General features: G+C 40.4%; 1 protein-coding gene across 1 annotated transcript in view; it reads left to right on the plus strand.

Moving 5' to 3' along the window:
- Positions 1–20,141, plus strand: part of apbb3 (amyloid beta (A4) precursor protein-binding, family B, member 3) — a gene marked incomplete at its 3' end in the record, with an annotated part of 196,485 nt that extends 176,344 nt beyond the window's left edge. The window contains exon 13 of the mRNA XM_084320466.1: positions 19,788–20,141. Coding sequence (XP_084176592.1) covers positions 19,788–20,141 — 354 coding nt within the window. The remainder of the gene's footprint in view (positions 1–19,787) is intronic.
- Positions 20,142–20,383: the final 242 nt, after the last annotated feature.

Raw genomic sequence — 20,383 nt, forward strand, 5'->3', positions numbered from 1 at the left:
GTCGTTCATACTAATACACATTGGCCGTATTAGGGGGTGGGAAACTGATGGGTGGGGATCGGACGTTGTGGACAGCGACTTCTACAGGTCGGTTGGTGCGCCTGCGCAGTAGAATCAGGAAGTGTCGGGGGCAGCGTGAGCCTCCCACGCGTTACTCCTCGCCACTGAGAGATCGAGCTGCGCAGGTGAAAAGATGCGACTGCTGTTACCTCAAGTACCGGAGGGAACTTGTGCTATGTATGACTTAGTCCACATTGCAGCCGGCTTGTGGGAGGCAAGAAACAGCGTCCGTGACAGGGGAGGGTTGAATTGGATGATACGAAATTGGGATGGGAGAAAATAGAAAAAATGGGAGAAAAAGTGGATAAAAAAAAAGAGCGGAACCATGTAGTTCAGGTGATGCGCCAGGTCCCCCCCTAGGTGATGGTTTCCGCCCTCTCACGCCAGAGGAGTTTCTGGAGTAAACTGAGCAACACGTGTCTTCACTACTCTTGATCATATCTTATGCTTTCAGGTCAGTACACTGTGAAAAGTACCGAAAACACTATCGTTAGAAGTTATAACGTTAGGTGATATGAGTAACAAGAATTGTGAAATGAGTTGAATGTTTAACAACGTCAGTAAGAATATAAAATATGTTATGTGCACGCACATTGTGATATGCATTGGCCACGAGGGAAGATGGCGTTTTCCACGTTATCAGATACTAGCAGCGCATACTTGCCGCTGGGGTATAAAAGACGTTATATATATTACGTATTTATTTTTTTCACTTTTTCTCCCCATTTTCTATTTTTCTCCCATCCCAATTTCGTATATCCAATTCTTACCTCCCCTGTCTTGAACGTTGCTAGACTATGCCTCCCACAGGTCGGTTGTAGTGAGGACAGAAGCCTTGCATCACGTGTCCCCTCCGGTACACGAGGAGGCAGCCTGTCGCATCTTTTCACCGCAGCATCTCGAACTCTCAGTGGCGAGGAGTAACGCGTGGGAGGCTCACGCTGCCCCCGTCACTTCCTGCTTCCGTCGCACCGGCATCACCAAACTGACCTGTAGGAGTTGCTGTCCACAACGTCATTTGAAGCAGGCACCACTGCTGTTGTAATTGTCTGGTAATAGCTGTTTCGAGTGTGTTTATTATTACTGCCTTCCTATACCCAGTTAAATCTCTTTTCATATCTCACGCCCCAAAGGCGATAGCGAGGGGGGTGTACGCGTGTAGGTCAGTGGCCAATCAGAGCGCAAAGCGGGAACCCGGAAACACAACTGGGTTGGTAAAAGCATACACGCCACCAGGACGCACATGTCACTATACACCACCAGTCAGAGCTGAATGCTAATGAGACACCATTTTGTGAAGTTTTAATAAGAGCAAATGATTCAAGGAAAGGAATATTTCCCATGAAGTTTAAGAGCAGTCTTAAACTACGTTTGACTTTGGTGTTCTTTGAACTATTGGCATTGGTGACAAGTGGCGACCTGTTGTTTCAATAGCACATTGTAATAGTACTACTGTTTGGCTAAAAATAGGAATAGTTAGCTATCCCCCGCTCTCTCTCTCTCTCTCTTGCTCCTGCTCTCTCTCTCTCTCTCTCTCTCTCTCTCTCTCTCTCTCTCTCTCTCTTGCTCCCGCGCTCTCTCTCTCTCTCTCCCTCTCTCTCTCTCACCCTCCCTCCCCCTCTCTCTTCCTCTATCTTTCTTTCCCCCTCTCCCCCCTCTCTAGCTATACCTATCTCCTCGCCCCTCGTTTAAAGGTGTGATCTTACATTGTGAGTTATCCTAAAAGCTCACACATGCACGTGTAGAGTGAATGTTTGGTATTGTACACTGTAAACCCGCATGTTCAAAATAATCAATTAGTTTGAGTAGGGTATACTCAATATTCTATGAAAGTTCTACTAACTTGAATGTCTTGAGTTCGTGTGACGTGTTCTTATGTTTTGAGTAAATAAAACTCATAGTTTTTGATTGACTTGGAACTATTCACTTATTAAGTAAGTATAATGTAAAAGCATAACTTAAGTACAACTTAAGATAATTAAGTAGATACAGACTCTAAACCGCATTATGTTTTGAGTAAATAAAACTCATAGTTTTTGATTGACTTGGAATTATTCACTTATTAAGTAAGTATAATGTAAAAGCATAACTTAAGTACAACTTAAGATAATTAACTAGATACAGACTGTAAACCGCATTATGTTTTGAGTAAATAAAACTCATAGTTTTTGATTGACTTGGAACTATTCACTTATTAAGTAAGTATAATGTAAAAGCATAACTTAAGTACAACTTAAGATAATTAAGTAGATACAGACTGAAAACCGCATTATGTTTTGAGTAAATAAAACTCATAGTTTTTGATTGACTTGGAATTATTCACTTATTAAGTAAGTATAATGTAAAAGTATAACTTAAGTACAACTTAAGATAATTAAGTAGATACAGAGTGTAAACCGCATTATGTTTTGAGTAAATAAAACTCATCTTTCTTGATTGACTTGGAACTATTCACTTATTAAGTAAGTATAATGTAAAAGCATAACTTAAGTACAACTTAAGATAATTAAGTAGATACAGACTGTAAACCGCATTATGTTTTGAGTAAATAAAACTCATAGTTTTTGATTGACTTGGAATTATTCACTTATTAAGTAAGTATAATGTAAAAGCATAACTTAAGTACAACTTAAGATAATTAAGTAGATACAGACTGTAAACCGCATTATGTTTTGAGTAAATAAAACTCATAGTTTTTGATTGACTTGGAACTATTCACTTATTAAGTAAGTATAATGTAAAAGCATAAATTAAGTACAACTTAAGATAATTAAGTAGATACAGACTGTAAACCGCATTATGTTTTGAGTAAATAAAACTCATCGTTTTTGATTGACTTGGAACTATTCACTTATTAAGTAAGTATAATGTAAAAGCATAACTTAAGTACAACTTTATTAACAGATTGCAGAATGGGTATAGAGGTGTGATAGGTGTGATATGTGTGAGAGGTGTGATAGGTGTGATAGGTGGGATTGGTGTGAGAGGTGTGAGAGGTGTGATAGGTGTGATAGGTGTGATAGGTGTGAGAGGTGTGATAGGTGTGATAGGTGTGAAAGGTGTGATAGGTGTGATAGGTGTGGGAGGTGTGATAGGTGTGATAGGTGTGATAGGTGGGATAGGTGTGATAGGTGTGAGAGGTGTGAGAGGTGTGATATGTGTGATATGTGTGAGAGGTGTGATAGGTGTGAGAGGTGTGATAGGTGTGATAGGTGTGAGAGGTGTGATAGGTGTGATAGGTGTGATATGTGTGATAGGTGTGAGAGGTGTGATAGGTGTGATAGGTGTGAGAGGTGTGAGAGGTGTGATAGGTTTGATAGGTGTGATAGGTGTGATAGGTGTGAGAGGTGTGATAGGTGTGATAGGTGTGAGAGGTGTGATAGGTGTGAGAGGTGTGATAGGTGTGAGAGGTGTGAGAGATGTAATAGGTGTGAGAGGTGTGAGATGTGTGATAGGTGTGAGAGGTGTGATAGGTGTGATAGGTGTGATAGGTGTGAGAGGTGTGATAGGTGTGAGAGGTGTGAGAGGTGTGAGAGGTGTGATAGGTGTGAGAGGTGTGATAGGTGTGATAGGTGGGATCGGTGTGAGAAGTGTGAGAGTTGTGATAGGTGTGAGAGGTGTGATAGGTGTGAGAGGTGTGATAGGTGTGATAGGTGTGAGAGGTGTGATAGGTGTGATAGGTGTGATAGGTGTGAGAGGTGTGATAGGTGTGATAGGTGGGATCAGTGTGAGAGGTGTGATAGGTGTGAGAGGTGTGATAGGTGTGATAGGTGTGAGAGGTGTGATAGGTGTGAGAGGTGTGAGAGGTGTTATAGGTGTGATAGATGTGAGAGGTGTGATAGGTGTGAGAGGTGTGATAGGTGTGAGAGGTGTGAGAGGTGTGAGAGGTGTGATAGGTGTGAGAGGTGTGATAGGTGTGATAGGTGTGAGAGGTGTGATAGGTGTGAGAGGTGTGATAGGTGTGAGAGGTGTGAGAGGTGTGAGAGGTGTGATAGGTGTGATAGGTGTGAGAGGTGTGAGAGGTGTGATAGGTGTGAGAGGTGTGAGAGGTGTGATAGGTGTGAGAGGTGTGATAGGTGTGAGATGTGTGATAGGTGTGATATGTGTGATAGGTGGGATCGGTGTGAGAGGTGTGAGAGGTGTGATAGGTGTGAGAGGTGTGATAGGTGTGATAGGTGTGAGAGGTGTGAGAGGTGTGATAGGTGTGAGAGGTGTGAGAGGTGTGATAGGTGTGAGAGGTGTGATAGGTGTGAGAGGTGTGATAGGTGTGAGAGGTGTGATAGGTGTGAGAGGTGTGATATGTGTGATAGGTGGGATCGGTGTGAGAGGTGTGAGAGGTGTGATAGGTGTGAGAGGTGTGATAGGTGTGAGAGGTGTGAGAGGTGTGATAGGTGTGATAGGTGTGAGAGGTGTGATAGGTGTGATAGGTGTGAGAGGTGTGATAGGTGTGATAGGTGGGATCGGTGTGAGAGGTGTGATAGGTGTGAGAGGTGTGAGAGGTGTGATAGGTGTGATAGGTGTGAGAGATGTGATAGGTGTGATAGGTGTGAGAGGTGTGAGAGGTGTGATAGGTGTGAGAGGTGTGATTGGTGTGAGAGGTGTGATAGGTGTGAGAGGTGTCATAGGTGTGATAGGTGTGAGAGGTGTGATAGGTGTGATAGGTGTGATAGGTGTGAGAGGTGTGATAGGTGTGATAGGTGGGATCGGTGTGAGAGGTGTGATAGGTGTGAGAGGTGTGAGAGGTGTGAGAGGTGTGATAGGTGTGATAGGTGTGATAGGTGTGAGAGGTGTGATAGGTGTGAGAGGTGTGGGAGGTGTGATAGGTGTGATAGGTGTGATAGGTTGGTATCTATGACCTGTGCCTGTATAGCATGACACTGTTGGTATCTATGACCTGTGCCTGTATAGCATGACACTGTTGGTATCTATGACCTGTGCCTGTATAGCATGACACTGTTGGTATCTATGACCTGTGCCTGTATGCTAGCATGACACTGTTGGTATCTATGACCTGTGCCTGTATGCTAGCATGACACTGTTGGTATCTATGACCTGTGCCTGTATGCTAGCATGACACTGTTGGATCTATGACCTGTGCCTGTATGCTAGCATGACACTGTTGGTATCTATGACCTGTGCCTGTATAGCATGACACTGTTGGTATCTATGACCTGTGCCTGTATGCTAGCATGACACTGTTGGTATCTATGACCTGTGGCTGTATGCTAGCATGACACTGTTGGTATCTATGACCTGTGCCTGTATGCTAGCATGACACTGTTGGTATCTATGACCTGTGCCTGTATAGCATGACACTGTTGATCTATGACCTGTGCCTGTATAGCATGACACTGTTGGTATCTATGACCTGTGCCTGTATGCTAGCATGACACGGTTGACCAGTATCTATGACCTGTGCCTGTATGCTAGCATGACACGGTTGACCAGTATCTATGACCTGTGCCTGCATGCTAGCATGACACGGTTGACCAGTATCTATGACCTGTGCCTGTATGCTAGCATGACACAGAGAGAGAGAGAGAGAGAGAGAGAGAGAGAGAGAGAGAGAGAGAGAGAGAGAGAGAGAGAGAGAGAGAGAGAGAGAGAGAGAGAGAGAGAGAGAGAGAGAGAGAGAGAGAGAGACAGAGAGAGAGACAGAGACAGAGACAGAGAGAAAGTGAGAGAGATGTTAATAAAGTTTTCAATCAATCAATCAATCCGGGCCTGTGACGTCACTGTACCCATTCTGCAGTCTGTTAATAAAGTTTTCAATCAATCAATCAATCAATCAATCAATCCGGGCCTGTCACGGTCACTGTACCCATGATTCCAATAAAGGAATATCTTATCTTATCTTATAAAAAATATATTTTCCACTCATTTCTATGTTTCAACATTACTGTCTGATGCAGTAACATTAGTGTGATGATGTCTGCATGAAAACATGCAACCTGCATGGTTCCCAGATAGCAAAAGACATTAATTAAATGTTGGATTTTGGTCAGATTGGTTATTTTTGGTTGAGGTTGAAAAAGCTATGTTGATTCAATATTTAATTACAGATACCATTTCAACATTTGAAAAACTGTCGTTGAATATAGATTCCCCCTCCCCTCCTCCCCTCCTCCCCTCCTCCCCCTCCCCTCCCCTTCGAGAGGGTAGTCCTAAGCAACTCGCGAGACCTAGAAGATCTCACGGAACTTGAGGTATTCAAACGTAACTTGTTGGCGCGATGGTGTCTTCACTACTGGCTTGACAAATAGTCTGAGCCAAACTCCTTGGTAAGTCATTGACAATATAATGTATTATGCCATTCACATACCATAATCTTGCTGTCATCGTTTGACTACATGCTACTTTGTGAATTATTACCGTGGTGGCAAGCAACTAGTAGCCTACAGTGCAGAACGAAGCTTGTAGCATTGTTAGCATTATTAGCTAGCATGCTAGATAGTATACTAGTTAACTGGTAAGTGAGTTCTTATGGGAATAGTATGATCCCGTTCAGATACCATCACCGGGCTGTTATCGTTTGACTAAATGTTATCTCTGTGCCGTGGCAAATAGTTTGGAGCTTGTTTTAGCAAATAGTATTGCATATTATTACAGTAGCTAGCATGCTACTAACGTTAGCTAGCTAGCATGCTACTAACGTTAGCTAGCTAGCATGCTAGCTAACGTTAGTCCGCCATTTTGTTTCGTGATTAAAATGTAAGTTTTTAATAGTTACATAAGCATTGTTGTAACCTGTGACCTGTTCCACCCCAGGTGAAAATCTGCATAAAATGTATACCTAGGTAAATGGAATATTGCTCCACTTCTACAAGGGCTATTTGCATATTCTTGGTATCTAGGAACATCTATGGACCTCAATGAATGTATTCTCAGTGTCAGAAATATTGTGTCTATTACTAGGCTTGCTTAAATTGTGATGAAACAAAGGAAAATATGAATTATGATTTTTCTTTTCATCTTTGACAGTGAATAAAACCATGATAATAATGACCAAACTTACAAAACTGCCACTGAGCTCATTCAGTACCCTCTTGAGATCACGTGTACAAAAGATCTAAGGAAATTGATAAAGGGAAGATGATCAAACTGAAGGTTCTGTATATACAGTACTGAATTCTCCCATCCGGACCAATGCAATTTGAAATATTATTATAGAATATAGAATATATGCTTATACATTACCTTATTATAGCCAATTCGCACATTTATATATATATACATATAGTATATTTCAAATGGCCGAGTTCAATTTGGATATAGTATCACCAAGCGTGCATAATAACAGATACTGATATTTACTGTAATCGACTGTACTATTTTATTTCCCCCACAGTGTAACCATTTTGAAACTAATTTCAGATCTAATTCTTCCTACATGGTACCAATAGTGTGGAGAAACTGACTGCGTTTCAATATTTGTCAAAAACGTTACCTTTTGTAGCTTATTATCGCGAATCATAACAATTATTGATATGATTCATTCAGAACGCTGAACTTTGAACCACCATAGTATGTGACAGGAAGTGTAGATCGGAGAAATTTCAACGCAGGCCGATAGCTAGCGATCTCCTCTACAAAATGGCTGCAAGTAAACTACAATTCAGATGGTTCAACATTTCCATTTCCGGTTCCGGGTCAGAATAGACGATCGCAAATAGAAAACTTAAAATGATATAAGTACACTTTTAACCTATTGCTAAACTATTGCCAACCTAACCAGGGGAGGAAATTAGGCCACTTTACTCGCCAAATGCGAGTATTTTTTACGTTTGGCGAGTGATTCATGAAGACCACTCGCCAGTCTGGCGAGTATACAAAAAAATTAAACATTCTGCAATCACTGCACTGGCAAACGGTGCGCGTCTTCTGAGTGTTCGCTTTAGTTGACACTGTGCCACGAGAGCACTGCACAAGACCACCCGCGGACATATAATGTTTAATAAACGTTTGCGCAGTACTGGCCAACCCGCGGACATATAATAATAAAAGTCCCGCGGTACTACTAGGCTAGCCATCAGGAGCACTCGCAAACAGATAACATTAAACACAGCAGAAGATGGAAAACAGACAGACTGACCAACGGGGAACTGCATCCAACCCTAGTACAACCATCGAGTATAAGTTACTAAGGACACATTTAAATCAGAGGTGTAATGTTGTCTACTGGAACTGTATACAGTGGTTAGCTTCTAGTTAGCGTTACTTATATAGCTGCTTGCTAGCTAACATTAGCCCCGTGTGCTCAAAGCAGCCAGCTAGGTGTATCTGTTATGACTATAATGTTTCCGAAAAAGCACCGGACTACGACGTAAGGTTAGACATTTTATTTCATGCTCAAAAGCCCCTGGCTTGCACATCGCAGTCACGAAAGGGGCTAGCTAAGCTCAACCAGACAACAGCACACCAACCCAACTGACGTTACCACAACACTTGACGGTACGTCACAGCACTGTCGTAAGACCACCGTGCTGTCTTAAAGGCACAGTGTGCCTACCCAGATGCATACACAACATTGACGCGGCTTGACATACAAAGAAGTAATTATCACAATTAGCGATTTTTTTTGTCTGGTAAAAAATCTGTTTGGCTGGTAAAAAAAATCAGATACTCGCCAGTTGGCTGGTAAGCCAAAAAGTTAGTTTCCTCCCCTGAACCTAACGTTTTACATTCGACATGTATTTGTGACATAGAAAGCTGATGCAGACCACATTTGCCCTGCGCCGACAGACCATAGTGAAGTCCAGCCCACCAGTGAAAGAGCTCATGGACCTCTGGCCTGCTCTCAAAATGGAGTCTGAGGTAATATAGATCAGCTCTCTTTCCTGTGTTAACATTTGGCACATTCTGTGTGTTTTAAAGTGAAACTTGTGATTCTTAAGCCTGGTTTATATACTCTAGCGGCGCATCTGCGTGTGTGTTCTGTGCGCCCCCGCGAGCTAGTCATCAGCGACCGATTCCGCAAAGCATGTAATGACATGGTTGACCAGAAATCCCGCCGTCATGCTCTGAAGCCCAAACCAAACAAAGTAAGAGATCCACCAAGTTGAAGTGACTAATTGATGTTGATATACTATATTGTCCTGCTGTTTTTAAATATAGGTGTATGCAGAGTTCCAGCTGATTGCCAACCAGAACCTGCCCAACACATTCTACGCTGAGCTTGACCGCCATCTTCCTCGACTGATGACGTTATTCAGACAGAAGGCGTCCAAAACTGGGAACACGGCAGATGCTTTGGCTCACATTTAAAAAAATCCACGATGAACAGGTGAATAGATTATTATACATGACATGTCATAGGTCGAACCTCTGTAACATTGAACAGGTTCAATGATTCAAATGAGCTTTTGAATTTTACAATTAGTCCACCATTGTGTTTGCCATTTTTCTGATTGCATTAAAGATGTGAACATGTTATTTGTGGACATATCTGATTGGACTGTTTAAAATCCGCTTTGTTCAGTAAACATTTCCATATAATACAATTTTTTTTTTCTTCTTAATCTTACATCTTAATAGGAAATCCATGATGTTCACACCAGGCGTACCACTGTTCTCCATGCCCTGCCTGTGTATCTGCATGAGGAAGTCTCTGGATTTTTCAAAACCTGCACAGTGAGTCCGAGTGAAAATAATTTACAGTACAACTGTATATTAAGTGAACAGTTAATCAAAATGCTAAGTATCAGTCTTCCTTCCTTCCAGGTCTCCCTTGTGAAAAAGATATTTGATCTCGACGGGACTAACCTGGTTAAATAAAAATAACCTTCTCACCAAAAAAATTGTTCTAACTAAAATATAAACAACTTACAAACACAACTCCATATACTTATCTTTGTGCTGCACTTTGTAGAAACCATGGATTTATTTGTGATTATTATGTCTCTTTCATTCCTTCAGGACACGCCTGATGAGCCAGAGCTTCAGGGTGTTGCAGTGGCCCTCCTTACTGTCATCAGTGACCATGACACAAGTCCAGTTCACTACCAGCCTGTGACAATCTCTGATTGGTGATTCCTTCCTGGTAATGTTTGGACTAATCTATGCACTACACCTCAGCTACCCCAAGGGACTTACCAACACTTTTGAATTCATTCAGAAGATTTTACTAGGTCTAGAAGCTGGTAAACTGTTGCCTAGGTTGCAGACTCTCAAAAATTACTTGATGATGCAATCATTTTTTTTTCTTCTGATTTTTCAATGGATTTTCTCCCTGTCCCAATTAGTCGTTGTGCCAATTCCCCCCCCCCCCCCCCTACCTGGTGCTGTATGCATGTTCTCCTACGAGTCGGTATAAGGGCGTCCCGAGTCGATCGCACGCTTCCCCCGAGACGTGCGCCGACAGCCAGTGACGTCTTTTCACTTGGCAGCGAGGGCTCTCATTGGTGAAGTGTAACGCGTGGGAGGGCACGCTATCTCCACCAAGTCCTGCCCCGCTTAGCAAGCGCCGAGACCTGACCTGTAGGCGTCGCTGTCCACAACGCCAGATTCCCACCCGCCAGCTTCCCCACCCCCTAATACTGCCGAATTGTATTAGTGTGAACGGCCAGCCAAGCTGGTGACAACGCAGGGAGTTGGATTCGAACACGCGAATCCAGTGTCTCCAGCGTTGGTGACGAACGCAATCTCCGCTACGTCACCTGACCGCTCTTGCATTAAACTTTTGAAGGTATTATTTTGACATGACAAGGAAATTAATACCTCACCCCACATCCTTCTTTCAGATGAGTTTCTATTCCTTACTGTAATCAGTGATCATGACACAAGTCCAGTTCACTACCAGCCTGTGACAATCTCTATTGTCATTGAAAGTCATATCATGATCAGCCTCCCCAGATTTGGTGATTCATTCCTGTAATGTTTGGACTAATCTATGCACTACCCCAAAGCACTTACCAACACCTCAAAAGTGTGTCTATAGAAACTCATCTGAAATGTCTTGTCATGTCAAAATAATACCTTCAAAAGTTGCTGTACTACTTTGCAGATGTTCAGCCAATAGGTCCAAACTACTCAATGTACCTTGTTCTTTATTTTTTATGTAATATGTTTACATTTGAGAGTTTTACAGTTCTAATTTTCTTAACCGTCTATAGCTGGCATTATTGTAATTTCATCCAAGTAAGTTTTAGAGTTGAAAGAGTTTATCAGAATCTCAAAGGCAACATCCAAGTCCCAAACGTTTGTTTCTCGAGGAACAATAGGAGGCAATGGGCATAAATGCCACTCTGCTCTGACTGCTTCCATTGCTTGTAGGCAGTGGTAGAGTTAGTGTTCTCAGTACAGAGTACAAGGCGATATACCAGGAGCCATAAACGCAACACAGAAGCATTATTATTAACATATACAGAATATGAACTTATACAGAATATGAACTGGTCAATTACACAACTAGAGTGAATAAAGACACAATAATTGATTAATAAAATAACTATTCACCATTAGCTGGACTCAGTTCCGTTTCACTTGAATGAATCGCTTGGGAGTCAGCAGCAGCAGACCATCGATCTTGTATGCTGAGAGTGGGACTGTATCCTTGAGACCTTGTAGGCAGTAGTATACTGCCCTGTCAAGGGCTAACCGCAGTAACTTGAAAAAAGTAAAAATTTAGTTATGAGTGAAATTGACCTTGTCAATAAATGTTTTATCTTGTGACCAAGTTTCAGATGTTAATGTCGCTCAGTTTTGGAGATATGGGGTTTTAAAAACTGCAGTAACTAAAAAATCACACTCAAAACCCAGGCAGACCGCAGTAACTTCCAAACAGTGAAAAATGGCTTTAAAGTGTTTTGACTTGCCATCCAAAATGTGTTATAGGTAAATAGATGATAGTACCCAGATTTAACATGTATTAATGAAGTAATCTTTAATTAACCCCAAAAAAGCAGATATTGCACTCTGCTGCACGATTTCCTTAAATAATTATACAGGTAATGTACAGGCAAAGTGCAGTAACTTCAAATACAATGTTGTTTTCCCTCCAGCTTTCATAACTTAACCTAGCCATTTTGAAAATGAAATTTAATACCTGAATATATTGGAATGATGATGATCCAAATAAAATGGCTAGGTGAAGTTATGAAAGCTGGAGGGAAAACAACATTGTATTTGAAGTTACTGCACTTTGCCTGTACATTACCTGTATAATTATTTAAGGAAATCGTGCAGCAGAGTGCAGTATCTGCTTTTTTGGGGTTAATTAAAATAACTACGTCATATTTTTGTATGCCTAAAGATTACTTCATTAATACATGTTAAATCTGGGTACTATCATCTATCTACCTATAACACATTTTGGATGGCAAGTCAAAAAACTTTAAAGCCATTTTTCTCAGTTTCACTGTTTGGAAGTTACTGCGGTCTGCCTTGACAGGGCAGTATAGTTAGTGTACTGTATAGTGTTCTTAGTACAGAGTACTGTAGTGTTCTAGTTATCATTCTGCAAACATAGCCTGCTCTAAATGACGGATGGTGCCCCTGACATTCTGACTAACTCTTTCAATGAAAACACCATCTTGTTCCATGATACATCATGGAGCAAATACAGCTGCATTTCCATATGTAGGTATGTGCACTATTAACAGTATTGCCAGCTGTATAGCATGTAATGTGGATTGGTATTTTGGTTCCACATTGGCAGGACCCAATATACAGCACAACGTTTGTGAATTTTACATGTGCCAAGCGGATTGACAATTTTCAGATAATCTATACATTTTATTCTGTACTGTACATAGATACACTGTGTTATCCCAACGGTCACAATAGTTGCCGTCAACATGTTTGCTCATTCTATGACCACACTATACAAATTTGAGTAATTCAGCCAGGATGTAAACGGCTCTGGTCATGTGCACTGCACATATTGAGACCCTTTATTATTTCAATATTTGCTGGAAATACATTGATACATCATTCAGTAACATTTTCAGAGCCTCATAACAAACATTATTACACTATTGTGACCAGAGGGATTAAATGTGTAATATACATTACATTGTATGTACATGTTATAACATGCATGTATTTATTTTCTATATATATTTTCTATATATATATATTTTCAATTTTAACATTGCCATAATGTTGGAGAGGGCAACACAATGTTTTTGTAAGATAAATAGATGTATACTCTTTGAATAGAAATAAATATAAAGAGTTTGAAGTTGTAACACAATGTTTTTGTAAGATAAATAGTTTCGATGAAGAACAAAACCTCCTAAATGCATACAAAAAAGGGGGAAAACTTCATATCTGCACTTTGCAAGGCACTAATACCTGGTCGGTATTGTTAACATATATAGTCCAAAAACAGTGTACAGTGTTTACAGTGTTATTGTACATTGCTAACATACAGATTATATATGTATACTCTTTGAATAGAAAAAAATAAAAGAGTTGTTTGAAGTTGATATAATGTGCTTGTGTAGTTATTTTTCTGTTAACTTATTCACATGGATTTTAAAACTGAACCTTAAGTTATAGTAACTGCAAATATTTGAGTTGATTAACTTAAAAATTTGAGTTGATTAACTTAAAAGAAATGAGGCATTAGATGGCCTCAATGTCTTTGAGTTCTGTTAACTTAATCACATGGATTTAAGGTTGAACCTTAAGTCACAGTAACTGAACATATTTGAGTTGCCTCCACTTGAGAACCTTAAGTCACAGTAACTGAACATATTTGAACTGCCTTAACTGAGAACTGTAAGTCACAGTAACTGAACATATTTGAGTTGACACCACTTGAGAACCTTAAGTCACAGTAACTGAACATATTTGAACTGCCTTAACTGAGAACTGTAAGTCACAGTAACTGAACATATTTGAGTTGACACCACTTGAGAACCTTAAGTCACAGTAACTGAATATATTTGAATTGCCTTAACTGAGAACTGTAAGTCACAGTAACTGAACATATTTGAGGTGACTCCACTAGAGAACCTTAAGTCACAGTAACTGAACATATTTGAACTGCCTTAACTGAGAACTGTAAGTCACAGTAACTGAACATATTTGAGTTGACACCACTTGAGAACCTTAAGTCACAGTAACTGAACATATTTGAACTGCCTTAACTGAGAACTGTAAGTCACAGTAACTGAACATATTTGAGTTGACACCACTAGAGAACCTTAAGTCACAGTAACTGAACATATTTGAATTGCCTTAACTGAGAACTGTAAGTCACAGTAACTGAACATATTTGAGTTGACACCACTAGAGAACCTTAAGTCACAGTAACTGAACATATTTGAATTGCCTTAGCTGAGAACTGTAAGTCACAGTAACTGAACATATTTGAGTTGCCTCCACTTGAGAACCTTAAGTCACAGTAACTGAACATATTTGAACTGCCTTAACTGAGAACTGTAAGTCACAGTAACTGAACATATTTGAGTTGACTCCACTTGAGAACTGTAAGTCAGAGTAACTGACCATATTTGATTTGACTTAACTGAGAACCTTAAGTCACAGTAACAGACCATATTTGAGTTGCCTTAACTGAGAATTGTAAGTCTTAGCCAACTGAAAACATTTGAGTTTATCAACTTAAAAAAATTGAGGCATGGGATGGCCTCAATTTTTTTAAGTTCTGGAAACTTATTCGGGTTTACAGTGTAGCAAAGAGAAATATGTTTCTGATTTAAGTGAATATCTGAACAACTATTGACATTGAACCGTTGGTAAATTAAACCAAAGAGAAATATGTACATGATTTAAGTGAATGGCTTGATAACCACAGATATTGGAACAAGGTAGCACTGTAAATGAACGAATATGATTGAACTGAAGGTTTTGATAACCATTGACATTGATTAACCAGAGACACTGAAATAGACGGACAAGTGTAATAGATGTAATTGATGATGTACATTTTTGAGAAGTGATGTTTAACACTTTGATCGCCATGGTTCAAATTCATAATTTACCATCCCTAGCCAGCTCTATTTGTCTATGGAGAAGTTCCCCTTCTTTGCAGGGCTATAACTTTTTAAATTCTATTGCTAGCTTCTAAGTCACTCATTCATTAATGATTCATCAATCTTTTTTTTTCAATTTCATCCAAAAACTAAATGTAATCTAAAATTGGGATTAATTTAAAACCATTTTACAATCAGTGTGAACCATAAGTGTTTTTATTCATATTTAATAGTGAGATGTTGCTTGAATGCTGGGTTTGCACTAGGGTCTGTTTCTTCCTTGTACCAGTGATATTCACATTCGGGTGATGCCGTTTCAAATGTGTGATAAAGTTTGCAATAAAGTTGAACAATGCCGGCACGTAGCCCCTTTCGTGACTGTGATGCAAGGCTTACATCACAGTCACGAAAGGGGCTAGCCGGCACGTAGCTTTAGTGCGATCCACCTGGCTGTCTTTGTCCATTACTGTCGTTAACTGGGAATCCGAAATTATCCCAAAAGACTTGAATGTTGTGGGAGCATCTTCTAGCTCTGGCTTGCACTCGCCATACTAAGGCTAATATGCTATGCTGAATTACAGCTATCGTTCAGCGTGGCTGCGTGCTGCGTGGGATGAACAAACAACATCCGGTTAGTTGTGCACGTTATATTTGGGACGGGGGGATTTAAGTTCTGCAAAAAAAGGTTCCGTACCGTTGCAATCGTTCGGTGCACAGCGCGTACTGTACCGGAGGACCACATTGAGGCGGTACAGTACAGATACGCGTACCGTTACACCTCTATTTAGGGGTTATAGGTATCTTGCTCAAAGACACTTTGACATGCTGCCCGGGAGGAGCGGTAATCGAACCGGGAACCTCCGGATTACCAGACGACTGCTACACCTCCTGAGTCACATGTTACATTTTATTCATATTATTTAATATTATTTATATTATTTTAACTTAAAATGTCATGTTATATATTTAATTTGTTACTGTCAGAAATTGAGGAACATCTGATGAAAATAAAACATGTTTTCAAAGTCATTGTTAGAACTGTTAGTATTATCAAGTACTCATATCTGTACTTGGTATCTACAAGTACCCACATTTAAGTACTTGTACTTGGTCTGAGTGAAAGTGGTATCGGGACATCCCTAGAATATACCACTACATTTATATAAATAATTACAGATTGGGGCATTAATTAACTGGCTTGTCTGGTAAATAAATGAATGAATAAAACCTACCCTTACCTTACCTTATCTTATTGTATCTTATATTATCTTATCTTTCCTTACCTTACCTTATCTTTCCTTATCTTACCTTACCTTTCCTAACCTTACTAGGGCTGGGTTAAAACAATTTATTTATCGATTAATAAAATCCCAAGATCTATAAAAGAAATTTATAATGATAATATATATATTTATTTTTTTATCCCCCAATTTAGCCAATTCCCTCCCTGGTCTTTGCGCGCATTGCCCCACTGTTGGTCTGGGGAGGGTGTAGAGAGGGATCGGCAATCAAGTTTGGCCTCGGGATAGGCATTTTCCATTGGTTCTCCCAGTCCATGTGACCATTTCTAGCATTTCCATTGGCTATAGTGACAGACATAGATAATGATTGTGGAAATACAACAAATCTACGAAACCACTTACTGAGACATCACCCAGACGTGTATAGTAAAAAGGAATAAGGGTGTTATCTTATAAAACCATTTAACTACCTGTACTCTGCGTTGTGTATCTGAATTCACCTTAAAACCTATTTACTTATAAAAACCATCACGGTTTGTAGGACGGCGGCGGTGCAGGTAAATGAAGAGAAGAGAGTTGAGCTAATGTAAAAATACTCTTTTATTTCAGCAGTCAGGAAGTGAAATAACAAGAACTTGTGTGCACTGATTCAAGTATACCCGATACTATGCCATCGGCTACTTGTTTCAGACTAAAATAATACAATTAAAGAATGGTCTTCTGGTTTCTCGGATGGTCATCTCTTCTTCCTAAGAACAAAAAGAGAGCCTGTTCTCGTTCTCAGCTCGTCGCCGTCTCCTTCCAGTGGGGGTGGGTCAAAAAGCGTCTCTGTCTGCTGTGTGTGTTCGCCGTCTTCCTGTGGGTGTTCTTTTCGCTCTACCTAACATGCTAGTCTTAAAGCCTTTTCTCCTCCCCCTTTGGGATGTGCTAGAACTTACGTCAGAGGGGAGGACCTCTTCAATCTGATTGGCTTAAGGCGCATAGTCGGCCATTTTAGATTTTAGAGTCAGCGGCCATCTGGTCAGAAAGAGGCAGTCCTCTATTTTTAAGGACTAAATAATACTTTTGGAGTTTTTGCATTCAAAGTATACAACATCTAATTTTACCAACTAAAATCTAAGGATTACTTTTTAACTTTATTTACTTAAATAGTGTAGTTCTTTTGCCGTATTTTAATACCTATGTTAACCTATTATTTGAGTATAAGATCTTCTCTTTGGTTTTAAGACACTCCTATTGCATTTTAATCATTATCCCTTATATGCAGCTAGTTTTCAGTATTATGGGTATTTCATATCATTACGTCCAACATCATTAGCACAACATAACTGTAATATTTGCAGTTTAATTTGGAGTTTCTTTAACGATATAAAAGTACTTTAATTACTGGAGTAATGAACTTAGTGTCTCCTGAAACATTTGGTCTCTCTACAGTGCCCACAGGATGTCTGCAGCCTAGGGCTTTGTTCCAGCTGCTTTGTGACACTTGTATGTAAATTCGTTCAGGGAGATGTTATCTATGGACTCTTGGTGAAACCAACTGTCTTCAACTGTTACACTATTTTATTGTGCTTCCATCGGCTGTGTAAATAGCACCGGCCTTTGAACTTATTGTTTGCACCTACTTCCCCCAGGGGGAACAGAGGCTTATCTAAAACAGGGAATGCTCCCAGGGCCTCACTTAGTATTTGAATGTTGTGACTAAATCCAGTGTGATGTGCCGATCCTACCCATTTCAATCTCCCAATGGCTTGTTGACCTGTCTTGGGAAAATGCAGTCAATCATATTTTCCCACCCTTATTTAATACCAAGTTTGATCCGAGAATTCTACCACACGTGACATATGCAAAAGCGAATGTTCCAATAAAAAGTACATTCATGTAACTGCTTGACAGTCAATTCTTGATGTAAACATTGATATTTTTAACAATGCAACATGTTAGAGGGTTCCTTGAACCATACAATTTTTATAGCATTGAATCAAATTTAATCGGAAATCGAATCGATTCGGGACCTTGTGAATTGGAATCAAATTTTATCGGAAATCGATTCGATTCGATTCAGGACCTTGTGAATCGAATCACTGTCGATACCCAGCCCTAAACCCCTTACCATACCATACCATACTTATCTTAACCTACCTTATCTTTCATTGCTTTTCATTGCCTTATCTTACCTTTCCTAACCTTATTTTACATTACATTACCTTTCCTTACCATACCATACCACTCCTTTCCTTATCTTATCGTACCTTTCCTTTCCTTACCATACCATACAACCTTTCCTTTCCTTACCTTATCTAACCTTATATTATCTTTCCTTATCGTTATCTTACCATACCATATCATACCTAACCTTTCTTTTCCTTACATTATCTTACCTTACCTTTCCTTATCTTACCATACTTTATCTTACCTTTCTTTATCTTAACTTATCTTACCTTATCTTACCTTTCCTTACCTTTCCTTACCTAACCTTTCCTTATCTTTCCTTACCTAACCTTTCCTTACATTTCCTTGCCATATCTTATCTTTCCCCTTCAATCCAGGTCCATTACCCGAAATGTCTTGTCGCTCATACTCCGCCCCCTCGCACTTACCTTACCTTACTTTTCCTTACCATACCATACCATACCATACCATACCATACTTTACTTTCCTTACCTTACCTTACCTCAGTGGTTCCCAAACTGTGGTGCGCGCACCCCTTGTGGTGCGCGAGCACCCTCTAGGTGGTGCGTGACATGAAAATTAAGGCTATTGGTAGTAAATCAATTTTTTTTTTTTTTTTTTTTACAATAAAATTTCATAAAAATTTTAGTCAAACCTTTAGTATTATGGATATTATACATGCTGGCAGAGTACATGCATCCATGTTGTCGTGAACATTTTAATTAAATAAAGAAATTCTCTATCCATAGGGAAGAGATCAAATAAAAAATAAAATCTGTGCACGGAGACCAGCAACAATTTTTTCTAACAGAAACCCATTGGGGGGTGCGTCAGCTAGGTCGGGAGGTGATAGGGGGTGCACGGCCACAAAAGTTTGGGAACCGCTGCCTTACCTTATCTCATCTTATCTCATCTTACCTTTCCATATCTTACCTTACCTTACCTTTCCTTACTTTATCTTATCTTAACCTACCTTATCTTTCCTTACTTTTCCTTACCTTATCTTACCTTTCTTTACCATACCTTTCTTTTCCTTATCTTATCTTACTTATCTGATCTTTCCTTATGTTATCTTACCTTACCGTGTCTTATCTTACCTTATCTTTCCCTCCCTTACCTTAACTTACATTTCCTTGTCTTATCTTACCTTATATTTCCCTACCTTATCTTTCCTTACCTTTCCTTACCTTATCTTATCTTTCCTTACTTTTCCTCACCTACCATACCTTTCCTTTTTTCCCCTTATCTTATCTTACCTTATTTTACCTTACCTTTCCTTACCATACAGTACCTTTCCTTATCTTACCCTACCTTACCTTTACTTATCTTATCTTACCTTTCCTTGCCATAATCTTATCTTTCCCCTTTAATCCAGGTCCAATACCAGAGATGTCTTGTCGCTCAGACTCCGCCCCCTCGTCTCAAGGCCTGGCGCACCAGCAACGCCCCCGCCGCCTCCAAGGTCAAGCGGGCCAACTCTATGGACGGTTCCACCTTCCTACTGTCGGGCCATGCCTCCTGTTACCTTGACGATGACAGCGCCTTGACGACGATGACAACCACCACCGCTGCGATGACTTCGGTATCCAAGGGAGACCCGGGCGGCAGGAGCAGAAGAGGCAGCAGCCACGGAGCCAAGAAGGGAATGCTGGCGTTCTTCGAGACATTCAGGAACAAGAGCTCCAGCACCATGGGGGAGGGGCCTCTGAGAGGGGGGAGGGGCCTCTGAGAGGGGGAGAGGGTGCTCTGAGGTGGGGGAGGGGCCTCTGAGGTGGGGGGGGGGGGTTCTCTGAGGAGGGGGGAGGGGCCTCTGAGGCTTGCAATTGCTCATTCCTTTTCTCAAGTCACGTCCACGCCCGGTTTCATTCATTAAAAATATCCCCGCGGGATTCACATTTGCAATGCTCCGTTATTAAAATAACCACATAGTGTGTGTCGCGACTCGCGAGTGCCGTATCCGTATAACTATGA

The sequence above is a fragment of the Notolepis coatsorum genome, assembly GCF_963971535.1.
Source record: "Notolepis coatsorum genome assembly, chromosome: 8".
Classification (NCBI taxonomy): domain Eukaryota; kingdom Metazoa; phylum Chordata; class Actinopteri; order Aulopiformes; family Paralepididae; genus Notolepis; species Notolepis coatsorum.